Source organism: Bubalus kerabau, chromosome X, assembly GCF_029407905.1.
Source record: "Bubalus kerabau isolate K-KA32 ecotype Philippines breed swamp buffalo chromosome X, PCC_UOA_SB_1v2, whole genome shotgun sequence".
In the NCBI taxonomy this organism is placed as follows: Eukaryota; Metazoa; Chordata; class Mammalia; order Artiodactyla; family Bovidae; genus Bubalus; species Bubalus kerabau.
The window spans coordinates 49013666-49027769 of record NC_073647.1 but is presented as its reverse complement, the minus strand read 5'-3'; the positions used below and the strand labels follow the sequence as shown (position 1 = coordinate 49027769).

The window sequence follows — 14104 nt, the reverse complement described above, 5'->3', positions numbered from 1 at the left end:
CGAAGAGTTGACTCATTGGAAAAGACTCTGATGCTGAGAGGGATTGGAGGCAGGAGGAAAAGGGGACGACAGGGGATGAGATGGCTGGATGGCATCACCGACTCGATGGACATGAGTTTGAGTGAACTCTGGGAGTTGGTGATAGACAGGGAGGCCTGGCATGCTGCGATTCATGGTGTCGCAAAGAGTCAGACATGACTGACTGAACTGAACTGTTATTTATCCAACGGGCCACCCCTCCCATTGGCCTGAGATGCCACGTGAACTGTGATTCGTTGACCTCAACCATGCAGACAGCACAGCCGCATGAATTACACTCTGGAAAGTCTCTGCATGATACATCTGAAGTTAATTTAAGGCCTCTGGCCTGGGCAGGAGGACAGACAGAAGGCTGGTCTTGGTAATCCATGGTGCCAGGTCAACCCCACATTGGCAGCAGGAATGTTCATCCCCACCTGACTTTCTAGACAAAACCAGACAGTTGGCAGTGCCAAACAGAAAAGGTGAGACAGCCAAGCTTTGAGAAAAGCAGCAGAGCACATTGTCAAAATCAGGGAGGAAGCAGAAGTGCCTTCTATCTGACACAAAAGAGCCAAATGACAACTAAAAAATATAAATACCTTGAAGCGAAGAAACTCCCCTGAGACAAGCAAAGGTTTAGTAGGCACACAGAGCGATAATCATAGATGCGGACAGTTGTCCCATCAAAACTAACACCTTCTCACCAAAAGACGATCAAGAGCTATGAAGGCATGGCACAGCCTGACTGTAAAAGCTGCAATACATACGTCTGACAGAGACTTATTTATACCCAGAACATGTGAAGAATTCTTATGACTCAATAACAGGATGGCAAGTGAGGAAAAGACAGAATGTTTGAAAGGACACTTCATTTCAAAAGGCCACATGCACTACAAGAGCCTACAAGCACTGTAATCAGGGAAATACTGGGTGGGCCAAAAAGTTCTTTTGGGCTTTTTCATAAGATGCACTAGGGAGCTGATGGCGAAAAAGACAAGTTTAGCACACACTGACCCTAGGCCCTGTCAACCACACTTTGAAGTGTTCACCCAAAAGAAAAGACACAGGGTTGCACATGGATGTTCACAGCAGCTTTATTCACCCACAGGAGGTGGCAGAAACAAGAAAAGGACCATGTTGACAGGGGTCAACATGCATCAGTCTGAAAAGTGTGATGTTGAGTGAAAGAAGCTTTAGGCAAAAGAGTACACATTAGATGAGCCCATTTGTGAGGTTTTAGAACACGCCTAAACGACAATAACAACATTGAAGATGGTGGTTACCTCTGTTGGGATGGGAAGGGGTAGGCTGGGTAGAGTATGAGAGATACTTCTGGAGTGTTGATGCTCCAAACTGTGATCAGGGTTGGGTTAGCACAGGTGTATGTATTTGTCCAAACTCATCCAGTACATTTCACCAGATGGACCTTGGACCACAAAGTTAAAAAAAAAATCATATAGAAATACTGAATACTATTCCATAATATGCACGCTGAAGTCTTTAGGGGTGAACTGTTCTGATGCTTGCAGCTTTTTTTAAAAAAAAAACAAGATTCATTCATTTCTTTTATGACTGTGCCGGGTCTTAGTTGCTGCTGTTGGGCTTTTCTCTAGATGTGGTGAGTGGCCTTCTCATACCAGTGGTTTGTCCTGTTGCAGGGCACAGGCTGTAGGCACAGGGTTCAGTTGTGGAACTTACTTTGAGGAAAAAAAAAAGGTGAATGAATGGTTTGTGGATAGACACGTGACAAAGCACACATGGCCACGTGTTAATGGTATAATCTAGGAGGTATGTCAAATGGAAGCTACTATCAAATTGTTTGTTCTTTGCAGTGGGTTTGAAAATTTGCAGATAAAACACTGGAAGGAATGGCATCAGGAGAGTGAAAAAAGGCCACAGAGCATGGAACTGGGACCCTCAGAAGCTGTCCTACTGTGGATGGACTTTGGAATTTTAAGAACAGTGTGGCTCTGACATCACATGCCAATGAGAATAAATGGATGGATCTCCTTAAAGCACTCCTCAGTCTCCTTTGCTGGTTCTTCCTCCTCTTTCTAACTGAACTGCTCTTGAAGTAGCCCAGGGCTTGGAGAAGGGCAAGGAGCACTCTGAAAATGTTCCCACCCACTCCAGGTCAAATATTCAATCAGGACGTTAGGGAAGGATTCCGCTGCACATGGACTGCGGCTGCGATCCAGCCACAGCGGGGGTGGGGGTGCCCCTCAGAGACCACGGGGAGGGAAGATCTTCCCAATGGGTGGGACCAGGAGGACACCTCATCAGCCAGTTGGTGGCAAAGGAGAAATGGGAAGATTCCCCAGGGAGGAACAGCTAGCCCCATCTATGTGTCTGTCTGTCTCTCCAGATCTATTGCAATCAGGGAAGTCCCGAGAAAGAGAAACTGCCCTGGGCAGCAGCTAGCACTTCTCCAGACTCACGTGACACGGCTTTCCACAGTGCTATGAAAGCAGAAGCTTCTAACAAGGGATTGTATTTAGCAAAGTAACTGATGAGACGTAACTGATGTAACTCATGTAACTGATGTAACTCATGACACCAGAGCTACAGGGCACTTCAAGGCCATCTACAGTAGATGAGTTACCTCTACCTCTGTGCAAAGTGTCCTAGCACACACAGATACCATGGAGCCATGAAAAGGAGGTTCAGGGGTTGATCTCAAAGAAATGTTGTTAAGTGAAAAAAAAAGGAGGGGGGAGGAAAGGTATGCTGTGAAACAGATGAAAATCTTCATATCTGCTTGTAAACATGCCATCTCTCTCTGGAGGGACACGTGAACAACATGGAGGAACTGGGCGACAAGAGAAGGGGCTCAGAAGAAAACTGGATTCATTTCAGATTAATCTCTTAACAGGCATATAAAAGCCTTCTCTTGTGGCAAGATAGAATTTTCCTAAGTGAGTGTCATTTAGATTCAAGTTGGGAGCTTAAGGAATTGTGTGTAGTGTGGATCCTGTTTTTTTTTTTTTTTTTGATATTCATTTATTTGATTGTGCTGGGTCTCAGTTGCAGCCTGTAGGATCTAGTTCTCAGAGCAGGGATTGAACCCACGGAAAAGTCTGAGCGTGGGAAAAGTCCCTGGGCCCTACTGAAAGGAGAGTCCAAGGCAGGAAGGTAAATAGAAACCCACACACACAAAAAAAGGAAGTCATGAGGATGAGAGATTTAAAAAATGTTCCGGCAGACAGCAGAGCCGAGAATGTGCACCCAGAAGAAACTAGCTGGGGAGGATTGCAGGAAGGAGGAAGCCGGTATCTCATCAACCAGAACTGGAGAACAGGCTGTCCCAGGCTGCACAAGGGGCTGAAAAAAGAAGAACTGAGTTGGGTGTCTGGTCATCCCGAAAAAGATCAGGGAGAAGCTGGATCAGTGAGAAACAGAATAAAGCTGTTGGGTTGGCCACCAGTCAGAATAATACAAAAGCCTCTACCAACGTTCCCTTTTTAGCATCGACCTACAGCAGGTTGCAAAACAATTGTAGGTAAAGAACAGACTGTAAATGTCAGAACCCTTACAACATCAAGGTCCACACACACACGACAGAAAAGAATGAAAGGAAGGGTCTCCGGATCCTGGGAGACCTGTGAGAAGGGAAGTCACCAAAGGAATGAATGGAGAATTTTTAGTTCTGCTGGATTTTGGCCACACGCTTGGGTTCCATTTAGTGACAGTCAGAAGGCTTGTCCTTGTGGAACCAAGAGGAGTCCCTTCTTGCTGCAACTAGAGAAAGCCTGCGCTTAGCCATGAAGACCCAGCAGAGACAAAAACAGAAAAACAAACCAGTGCTATTAAAAAAACAAAAAAAGAAAGAAAATCATAAGGAAATATCACCACACAGCCATCAGAGCAGCTATGATCAAAACCAGTGACAAGACTAAATAGTCATAAGGATGGAAAGAAACTGAATCTCTTATCTATGGCTGGTGGTAATGTAAAATGGGACAGCCATTCAGGAAGAGAATCGGGTGCTTTCTTAGAAAACAAAATGAGTACTTTACAAGCGAGCAATGCTGGTAAAGAACCGCCTGCAATGTGGGAGGCCTGGGTTGGGAAGATCCCCTGGAGAAGGGAAAGGCTACCCACTCCAGTATTCTGGCCTGGAGAATTCCACGGACTGTATAGTCCATGGGGTCACGAAGAATCGGACACGACTGAGAGACTTTCACTGTATTCACTGTAATGGAACAAGACAAATGTGTGTGCAAATCCTGCTACATGAAGGTTTGTACCTGGGCTGGATGAAGCACAAGCTGTAATCAAGATTGCCGGGAGAAATATCAATAACCTCAGATATGCAGATGACACCACCCTTACGGCAGAAAGTGAAGAACTAAAGAGCCTCTTGATAAAAGTGAAAGAGGAGTGTGAAAAAGCTGGCTTAAAGCTCAACATTCAGAAAACTAAGATCATGGCATCTGGTCCCACCACTTCAAGGCAAATAGATGGGGAAACAGTGGAAACAGTGAGAGACTTTATTTGGGGGGGGCTCCAAAATCACTGCAGATGGTGATTGCAGCCATGAAATTAAAAGACACTTACTGCTTCCCTGGTGACTCAGATGGTAAAGCGTTTGCCTACAATGCAGGAGACCCGGGTTCAATCCCTGGGTTGGGAAGATCTCCTGGAGAAGGAAATGGTAACCCACTCCGGTATTCTTGCCTGGAAAATCCCATGGACGGAGAAGCCTAATAGGCTACAGGCCATGGAGTCACAAAGAGTCGGACATGACTGAGTGACTTCACTTTCACTTTACTCCTTGGAAGGAAAGTTATGACCAACATAGACAGCATATTAAAAAGCAGAGACATTACTTTGTAAACAAAGGTCCGTCTAGTCAAGGCTATGGTTTTTCCAGTGGTTATGTATGGATGTGAGAGTTGGACTATAAAGAAAGCTGAGCACTGAAGAACTGATGCTTTTGAACTGTGGTGTTGGAGAAGACTCTTGAGAGTCCCTTGGACTGCAAGGAGATCCACACAGTCCATCCTAAAGAAGATCAGCCCTGGGTGTTCATTGGAAGGTCTGATGTTGAAGCTGAAACTCCAATACTTTGGCCACCTGATGCAAAGAGCTGACTCATTTGAAAAGACCCTGATGCTGGGAAAGATTGAAGGTAGGAGGAGAAGGGGATGACAGAGGATGAGATGGTTGGATGGCATCACCGGCTCAATGGAGATGAGTTTGGGTAGACTCTGGGAGTTGGTGTTGGACAGGGAGGCCTGGTGTGCTGCAGTTCATGGGGTCGCAAAGAGTCAGACACGACTGAGTGACTGAACTGAACTGAAGGTTTGTACAGATTTACTCATAGTAACTCAAACCTGGAAACAACTAGGAGTATCTATCACAGGTGAGCAGCTCAACAGACTATGATCCATCCAGACTTTGGGACAATTCCCAGCAATAAAAATATTGCCAATGATTTGATTCCAGGTAAACTCCAATACTTTGGCCACCTCATGTGAAGAGTTGACTCATTGGAAAAGACTCTGATGCTGGGAGGGATTGGGGGCAGGAGGAGAAGGGGACGACAGAGGATGAGATGGCTGGATGGCGTCACTGACTCAATGGACATGAGTCTTAGTGAAATCCGGGAGTTGGTGATGGACAGGGAGGCCTGGTGAGCTGCGATTCATGGCATCGCAAAGAGTCGGACACAACTGAGCAACTGAACTGAACTGAACTGAACTGATATAACATTATTGGGATGACAAAATTACAGAGCTGGCAAACAGACTAGCGGTGGTGGTTATGTATCTTCACACATGTGACAAAATTGCCCAGAGCTACACTCACATGTCACAGCAATGTCAAGTCCATGGTTTTGACAATGTACTATTTTTGATCTCATAGGAGACAGAGTTGAAGTTATTGTAAAAAAGTAGCAAAACAGCTGGCAGGTAGCACTTGTTTGCACCCAAAGAGCTGTAACTAAGAGAGCACAGTAACCAATGGGGAGAGGAAACAACAAACCATGGAGAAAGTTGCAGGAATCTGGGGTTGGAAATTAACAGGCTACAGCACATGGTGACCTCAGAGCTTCTCAAAGCATTACCCACAGTGACCTGGAAGCATGTGGCATCAAGTTGGAAGAATTCTTTCTGTTAAAAAAGCACCTTATTTGTTTTTACCATGTTGCAGGTATTAAGAGATTTGAACGCGCAGACTTAGGAGTTCAAGGATCACTGACTGCATGCCTGACTTGCCCTGATTCTGACTTACAAATCTTTGTTCACTAGTAATTGTGGGGCTGAGAATGCTCAAAATCAAACCTGCAGATTCATTCCATGGATCTCCCAGCAACTACCACTTGCTGCTGCTGCTGCTAAGTCGCTTCAGTCGTGTCCAACTCTATGTGACCCCAGAGACGGCAGCCCACCAGGCTCCCCCGTCCCTGGGATTCTCCAGGCAAGAACACTGGAGTGGCTTGCCATTTCCTTCTCCAATGCATGAAAGTGAAAAGTGAAAGTGAAGTCGCTTAGTCGTGTCTGACTCCTAGCGACCCCATGGACTGCAGCCTACCAGGCTCCTCCATCCATGGGATTTGCCAGGCAAGAGTACCGGAGTGGGGTGCCATTGCCTTCTCCAAACTACCACTTACGTGTCTTAAAACCCAGCAATGCTGGTAAAGAATCTGCCTGCAATGTGGGAGACTTGGGTTCGATCCATGTAACCAGGGATTCATCAGTAACCATAGCAGGTAAAGGTGGCCATAAAGTCTGGAAACACAGATCAGATTCTCTTATCATGTGCTATAAAGTACCATCAAGAAAGCATTTCTGATGATTCATCTGGGTTTGCAGACATGGCGGAGCCCTGTGTAACGTTCTCAACAAGGACAGAGTCGAAAGTCTGTCCACGGAAGACAGAGTGAACTTGGCAAGGGGGTGGATGCCTGCGTGATTGGGGGTCTCATCTCTTCATTCAGCTCCAGGACATGTCAGCCTTTAAATTAAGGACTCTGCAAAGCATGCCAGAGGTAGAACACAGTGAACCCAGAAAAGTTCAACACTTGCTATGCCAAACGCTGGGCTTTTCAATGTGCTTATCCATCAAGACAGTCCCCCTTCCTAATGACTCAGAGCCACTATCACACTCCCTCAGAAGCTGCCAGTGATGAGAGAGATACCCGGAATGCTCTGACCTGGCACCTGAAGAACCAACTCGCACCTGTGGGGCGCCCCCAAAGCACCACCTGATGCCCCTGCTCTGACCGCTCTTTGATGACACCTGGCACACCAGCCCCTGGCACCCCCAGCCCACAGACAATCTGTGAGGAAGGGCTAGACAGACAGACAGATACGTACAGAGCAGGGGCCGCAGGCTGCAGTCAGTCCCCCGTCTCTCCTGTCCTGCCCCTCAACTGCTGGAACTTGGCGTGTTTCCACAGCTGGTAAGACACGCGCCTTCCAACGGGTAGCAGAGATTTTCCATGGTTTGTTCTGGGACTTACTGGCCCCACGCTGGACCACAATGTTGAGTCCTTCCCAGTGCCATGAGCACCCGTGCCGGGTGATTACAAAGTGATACAAGCAATGCTGAGCAAACAATATTGGGCAAAGGTGCTTGATTGCTTTCTGTGGGGTGCACTTTGCAACTTGGACACCAGTACCCCCCTGGCCAGGGAGGCCCCCAGCCACACCCGGGCAGGATGGGGAATGGCCGTCCCACGTGAGGAGGGTGCAGGGCCGCTCTCTGCTCCACAGCCTGTCAGGGGCCCATATTCACACAAACTGCTGGGGTGGCAAGGCCTGGCCTCTGAAACCCTCTTCAGAGGAAACATCTGTGGTGGGTTCAAAGGGCAGAGGCAGCAGTTCAGAGGAAGCTGGGATTAAAAAAGAGAGAGATGAAAAAACAAACTTAGCGGCAGGTGGTGGAGGTGGATGACTCAAGCAGGGCCCACCAAGTCACATTAAGAGCTGGTGACACGATACTGGATGCTTGGGGCTGGTGCACTGGGACGACCCAGAGGGATGGAATGGGGAGGGAGGAGGGAGGAGGGTTCAGGATGGGGAACACATGTATACCTGTGGCGGATTCATTTTGATAATTGGCAAAACTAATACAGTTATGTAAAGTTTAAAAATAAAATAAAAGAAAAAAAAAAGGAAAAAAAAAAATAAGAGCTGGTGACAGTGACTGGAGGGAAAGAACCAACATCTGTTGGGCTGACGGGTAAGCCCTCTGCCCACTGTTTTCAGGTACCATGGGGCTTCCCTGAGAGCTCATTTGGGAAAGAAGCTGCCTGCAATGCAGGAGACCCGGGTTCGATTCCTGGGCCGGTAAGTTCCCTTGGAGAAGGGCTAGGCTACCCACTCCAGCATTCTTGGGCTTCCCTGGGGGCTCGGCTGGGAAAGAATCCGCCTGCAGTGCGGGAGACCTGGGTTCAATCCCTGGGTTGGGAAGACCCCCTGGAGAAGGGAAAGGCTGCTACCCACTCCAGGATCCTGTCCTGGAGAATTCCATGGACTGTACAGTCAATGGGGTCACCCAGAGTTGGACATGACTGAGCGACTTCAACAGACAGAAGGCCCAGGCCAAGCAGGCAAGTGACAGCCTACACCAGACACCAGCTGCTCAGTCCTCCTGGGCCAGGGCAGGCTCCACTTTGGGAAAGAACACAAGGAAAAAAAAACCCATGAGAAAACCCAAAAGGGCTCAAGGTACCAGAAAAAAGGGGAAACTGTTTCCCAACAAATACGAGAGCTGCAGAAAAGGGCTGGGAGGAGAGGAAAGCCTCAGAGGCAGGATTTTATGCAAGTCCTGGCTTCAGTCCTGATGAACCAGGTGCCTGGGATGCAGACAAACAAAGCACCTGCAGCAGGACTGGCAGGCTGGTGACTTCAGAGCACAAACGTGTACAATCGGCCCTGGGACATGATGGATGTGAGCTGCCACGGGTCCGCTAGCATGAGTATTTCTTGCACAGCCAACCCCGCAGCACCAAACAATTCAGTCCAGGGTCGGTGGCCTCTGCTGGTGGCTGGAGGCTTGTAGTCGTGGATGAACCACAGGGACAGAGGAATGGATGCATATGGATGCGGCTCATGTGAGGAGCCTCCATGTGAAGGAAAAAGGCAAAGTGAAGCCTCAGAAAATTCTATGTTACACCAAGCTGTACTCTGGTTCCCTAATTTGGAGCATGTCTTCCTGTTTCCCAGCCCTGGAGTCAGTTCTCCTCTTTTGAGCAACAGTTGAAAACTTGAGCAACTGGTGCTTAGGGGAAAAAAAAAATCCCTGCCATCCATGAAACGTCACCTGATTTCATCTCCCCCACCCTAGGGGACCTCTGGTGAAATCTCCAGACCTCTGTGAGCCCTGAATGTCCCTGCCTGGAGCACTGTTGGCTGATGGCACCCTGGATATCTCCAGTCCCAAACCTGTGCAACAGCAGATGAGGCCGAATCTGCTGGCCAGGAGCTCTGCTGAGTGGATACTCAGCTGGAGCCAGACTTCATTCCTGGGCCATTAGGCCCAAGTGAACTTTCAGGGACTTGCAACCTATTTCTTCAGGTTATGGGAAAGGGGCAACTTCAAACAGGCCAGCAGAGAGAAGTAGGAATTTTACAACCCATTTTATGTGCTCTAAGGGACTGCCATAAAGAACAAGGTCACAGAGAGCTCATAAAATGTTTCTCCAAGGAAGGACACCTATAGTTAAATAGGGAAGGCAGCCTCCACTTCAAATGTACTGCAACACTGTGCTCTGATAAGACTTTTTCAGTATCAAATACGGACTACGATCAGAAGGGAAACTTTGGTTTTTGAGTCTTTAGAACTTTTACGGAAAGCAATCTTCCTCAATGAAGTGTTTGGCAACAGGAATTTCAGAATTGCTTTAAAGGCAACAGCTTCCTTGGAGGGAAGGTGAACCTCAGGAAATAAGGAATCATCCGGTTTGTGGGGTCAGGCCACCCCTCATGGAGTGGAGATTCTCCCTCCGAGGTCCACAGTTGGGCAGTTCCGGAAGCTTTTCATTCTGTGCTTTACCAATTTTTCTTATCCCATCCTCAAATCCTTTCATGCAAACAAACTACATAGGCAGGAGACTGTATCTGGTATTGCAGGATAAACTCATGGCTCCACAAAAACTGCTGCTTACTCAGAGTAGTGACAGAGCTTCTGTTCAAAACTGCACACAACGAACCTCCCCAGCCTTCCCACCAGGGTCAGAAAGATCTCCAAGGAGTCGGGACACTGAGTTACAGGTGACGCTCAGGTTGTGCAAAGTGAAAGCAGGCACACAGAAAGGCCTACGTAAGCTGGAGTCCATTTGTAGGACAGCCTCAAAAAGGCAAAGTGATAGTGTTTTCCAAATGCTGCTGGGAAAAAACAAACAAACAAATGCTGCTGGAGCGGGGGTGGGGTTCCATGCTTCCAGGGATGGCAGGTGTGGGGGGGGGCAACCCTCAAGGACTGTGAGGTCACAGCTACAGGGTGGGATGTATGTGTCCAATGTCAATGAACTGCACAAATCGGTGAATTCTATGTATGCCAAGTAAATCTCAATAAAGTTGCCAAAAGAAAATTCAATAAAGAGAGTTTGGCAGGGGTGGGGACGGAGTTAAGGCTCAGCCAAGTGAGTTGACTGTTGGGAAGAAAAGCAAAAAATCACATTTCCAAGCTTATGGGGAATCAAGGAGTTTCAGAGCCTGATCCCCTCCTAGCGCACTTGCCGCTGCGCTGCCTAACTTGCAACTTTGTCTTCCCCACGTGATCATCCCGCTGCTCCTGGAAGCCTAGACTACTGCAATCCTGATTTGCAAAGATGGACAAGTGTGAATATGGCGCCCTGAGGGAAGCAGCAAGGTCAATGCAGATACAGAATGCAGCCTCCCCCTGATGCCTCCCAGTCCACAGTCCCCAGCCCGCACGCCAGTCTGCTGGGACCTGGGGGATCTGCAGTTTCATCGTATGCCCAAGTGGATGGGTGCGCTGCATAGCACGTCCACCTCTTCAGGCACTTAGTAATTTGGGAACCATGTCCGAGGCCCCACGGATCAGGCATTTTACCTGGAAAAAGTGAGTGTGCAAACAGCCCTGCCCTGAAAGATCTTGGTGGTCTAGAAAAAGATTCACACTCGTGAGTCCCCAGGCCAGCTAGTGTCTGCTGAGCCCTCTATCTCTGGGTGTCTCTGTGGACATCCTCTCTTGGAACCTGGCCAGCAGGCCGTGAGGAGGCCAGGAAACGTGGAAGGGCTGCCGGTGGGTGCTGGCTGATGGCTGACCACTGAGACCCAGCTTCGGCCTTCAGGTGAGTGAGTGGGCCTGGCATGCAGCCTTACCTTGAAGTCGCTCAGTCATACCAGACTCTTTGCGACCCATGGACTGTAGCCTACCAGGATCCTCCATCCAGGGCATTTTCCAGGAAAGGGTACTGGAGTGGGTGGCCATTTCCTTCTCCAGGAGATCTTCCCGACCCAGGAATCGAATCCCCGTCTAGACGCTTTACCCTCTGAGCCACCAGGGAAGCCCCAAGATAACAAGAGAATCAACTCTCCCTTATGGGCCATCTTTGAGGATAGAGGTGAGTTGCTATTTATGGGCCATCGCAGGAATCTGGGGGGGCGGGGGCGGGCAGAATTACTCCTGAGATGATGCCTGCCCACAGACACAGGCCACCTGGGTGCCCCCCAGCACCAGAGGCCCCCGCAGAAATGCCACGGCATGGTGACTGAGCACTTTGAGGCCAGCGTTGGCTCTTACCACCAACCCTTTCTGCTGACACAAGCACTTAAGCAGACCTCCTCTGGGCTCTGTTCCTGAAAGTCTTCTCCGTGACCCCGACTCCGTCCACGCAGAAGTTTCCCCCGACCTTTCATCAGCTCTCGGGGCCAGGGGCAGCGGCCTCTGCCGATTCCCGCCTAGAGGCGCCGCGGGTCCCAAGCCATGGCGCCCAGAAGTCCCGCACGAGCCCCGGGGGTCAGGGCCCCCACCCCGAGGGCAGGAGGGCGGGCGGCGAGGCCTAGAGTCGGGGACCGGCCCTCATCGCACGCCGTTGGGGGGACCTCGGGAGCCGCTCACCTCGGGCCGGTTGTGCTTCTGCAGCAAGTGCTCCAGGTAGAGATCGGAGAGCGCCGTGCGCATGCCGCCCCCGCCCTCGCCCTCGCTCGCCTTCAGCGTCATCTTGCGGGAGAGCCGGGCCGCCGGGGACGCGGGGGTCGCAGGGCCACGGGACCGGGCACAAGCTGGAGCGCGAGGGCCCCAGAGCCTGCGGCGCGCGGAGGCGGCGAAGGCTGCTGGGACTCGGCGCGCCTGGGCCGTCACCACCCCGCAGGAGGCGCGCCGGGCGTGCGGGGGTGGAGCCCCGCCCACGCCCCGCCCCTGAACACGCCCCCGCCTGGTCCCCCTCCCCCGAGGCCCCCAGGGGCCAGGCTCTGCGCACCTGGGCGCCCGGAATCTCCGACGATTAAAGCCACGAAAACAAACAAACAAACAAAAAAAAAGGAAGGCTTAGTGGCAGCAAGGAGACCAACATTCCAGAGCGGGATTCCTTAGCACCCTCACACCTTCGTGGCGTTCACCCCAGCAGCGAAGGCACGAAAGACTTGCTGAACAAAACAAACATTTCCTGTGCTTACAGAGTTCAGGGCTGTGCGCCATCTGTACACACATTTGCCTGATAAACACCTGGCTCCTTGACCCGAAGGGAATAACCTCACAGTATTACAAGCAGTACATTACTCTGCGTAATCTTGTTCCGACCTTCCAAGACCTCTTGGCCAAGAAGAGAAAAACCCAAGGGCAAGAGTTTGCAGCCAAATCACCCAGTTTTCTCTGCTGAGAGACTGAGCTCATGCGATTGATTGATGGCTCCCTTCTCCAAGATTACCCTCAAGGAACTATAGAAGTCTGAGACACACACAGAGGGAGAGAGAGACAGACACACACATACACACACACACACAGGGAGAGAGACACAGAGACACACACACACAGAGGAAAGGGAACTATTGAAATTAAGACAGTGGGATACCATGCACAGATAGATTAATTGAGCAATGAGATAGATTAGAAAATGCAGAGATGCACACTGGCTGGTGTGTAATTGTGGTATCTGATACAAGTGCCATGTTAGGTGAGTAAAGAGAAACTTTTTATTAAACTACAGTTAGGAAGTGTTTGGAGAAGGCAATGGCACCCCACTCCAGTACTCTTGCCTGGAAAATCCCATGGATGGAGGGGCCTGGTAGGCTGCAGTCCATGGGGTCGCTAGGAGTCAGACACTGAGCGACTTCACTTTCACTTTTCACTTTCATGCATTGGAGAAGGAAATGGCAAGCCACTCCAGTGTTCTTGCCTGGAGAATCCCAGGGACGGGGGAGCCTGGTGGGCTGCCGTCTATGGGGTCGCACAGAGTCAGACACGACTGAAGCGACTTAGCAGCAGCAGCAGCAGCAGGAAATGTTTATTTATATTGAAAGAGAGGAACCTGGAACCCTTCTGCATGCCATATGCAGAAATAAATGTATTCCAGATGGATTGAGGACTTCTTTGTCAAAAACACAACTTCAAAGCTTTTGACTAAAAACATCAGCAAAGAACTTTTAGACTTTGGGATAGAGAAAGATTTCTTAAACAATGCAGACAAATCATCGACTGTAAAAAATATTAATCAGCTTGACTTTAACATTAAGAGATTTCACTCATCAAAAGGCAAACTAAAAAAGCAAAAAAGACCAGATGTGACTTGTGGAAAATATTTTCAATACAACTGATGAAGAATTCCTATTATGAATATATAAAGGTCTACAAATTAATAAGAAAAACACAAACAACTCAGCAGATCAATGGGTAAAAAAAAAAAAACATGAGTAAGCATTTCACAGATGGAGAAACACACATGAACAATAAACATATGAACAGATGTTCAACCTCATTAGTGATCAAACCACAAGGAAATACCACTGTGCCTCCATTAAATTGTCACAAATTTAAAAGTCTAACAATATCAAGTGTTAGAGGAGATAAGAACCCATGTGAGTTCTTGAACATTGCTGCTGAGAGTCTACATTTGGCAGTACTATTTAGGAGAACAGCTTTGTGTTTCTTCAAATTGAACATGCAT

At 49.0% G+C, this 14104-nt stretch overlaps 1 protein-coding gene across 1 annotated transcript in view; it reads right to left on the bottom strand.

The window, feature by feature from the left end:
* Window positions 1-12307, bottom strand: part of MPP1 (MAGUK p55 scaffold protein 1) — a 32958-nt gene extending 20651 nt beyond the window's left edge. Inside the window, exon 1 of the mRNA XM_055564449.1 lies at window positions 12061-12307. Coding sequence (XP_055420424.1) covers window positions 12061-12162 — 102 coding nt within the window. The 5' untranslated portion in view covers window positions 12163-12307. The remainder of the gene's footprint in view (window positions 1-12060) is intronic.
* Window positions 12308-14104: the final 1797 nt, after the last annotated feature.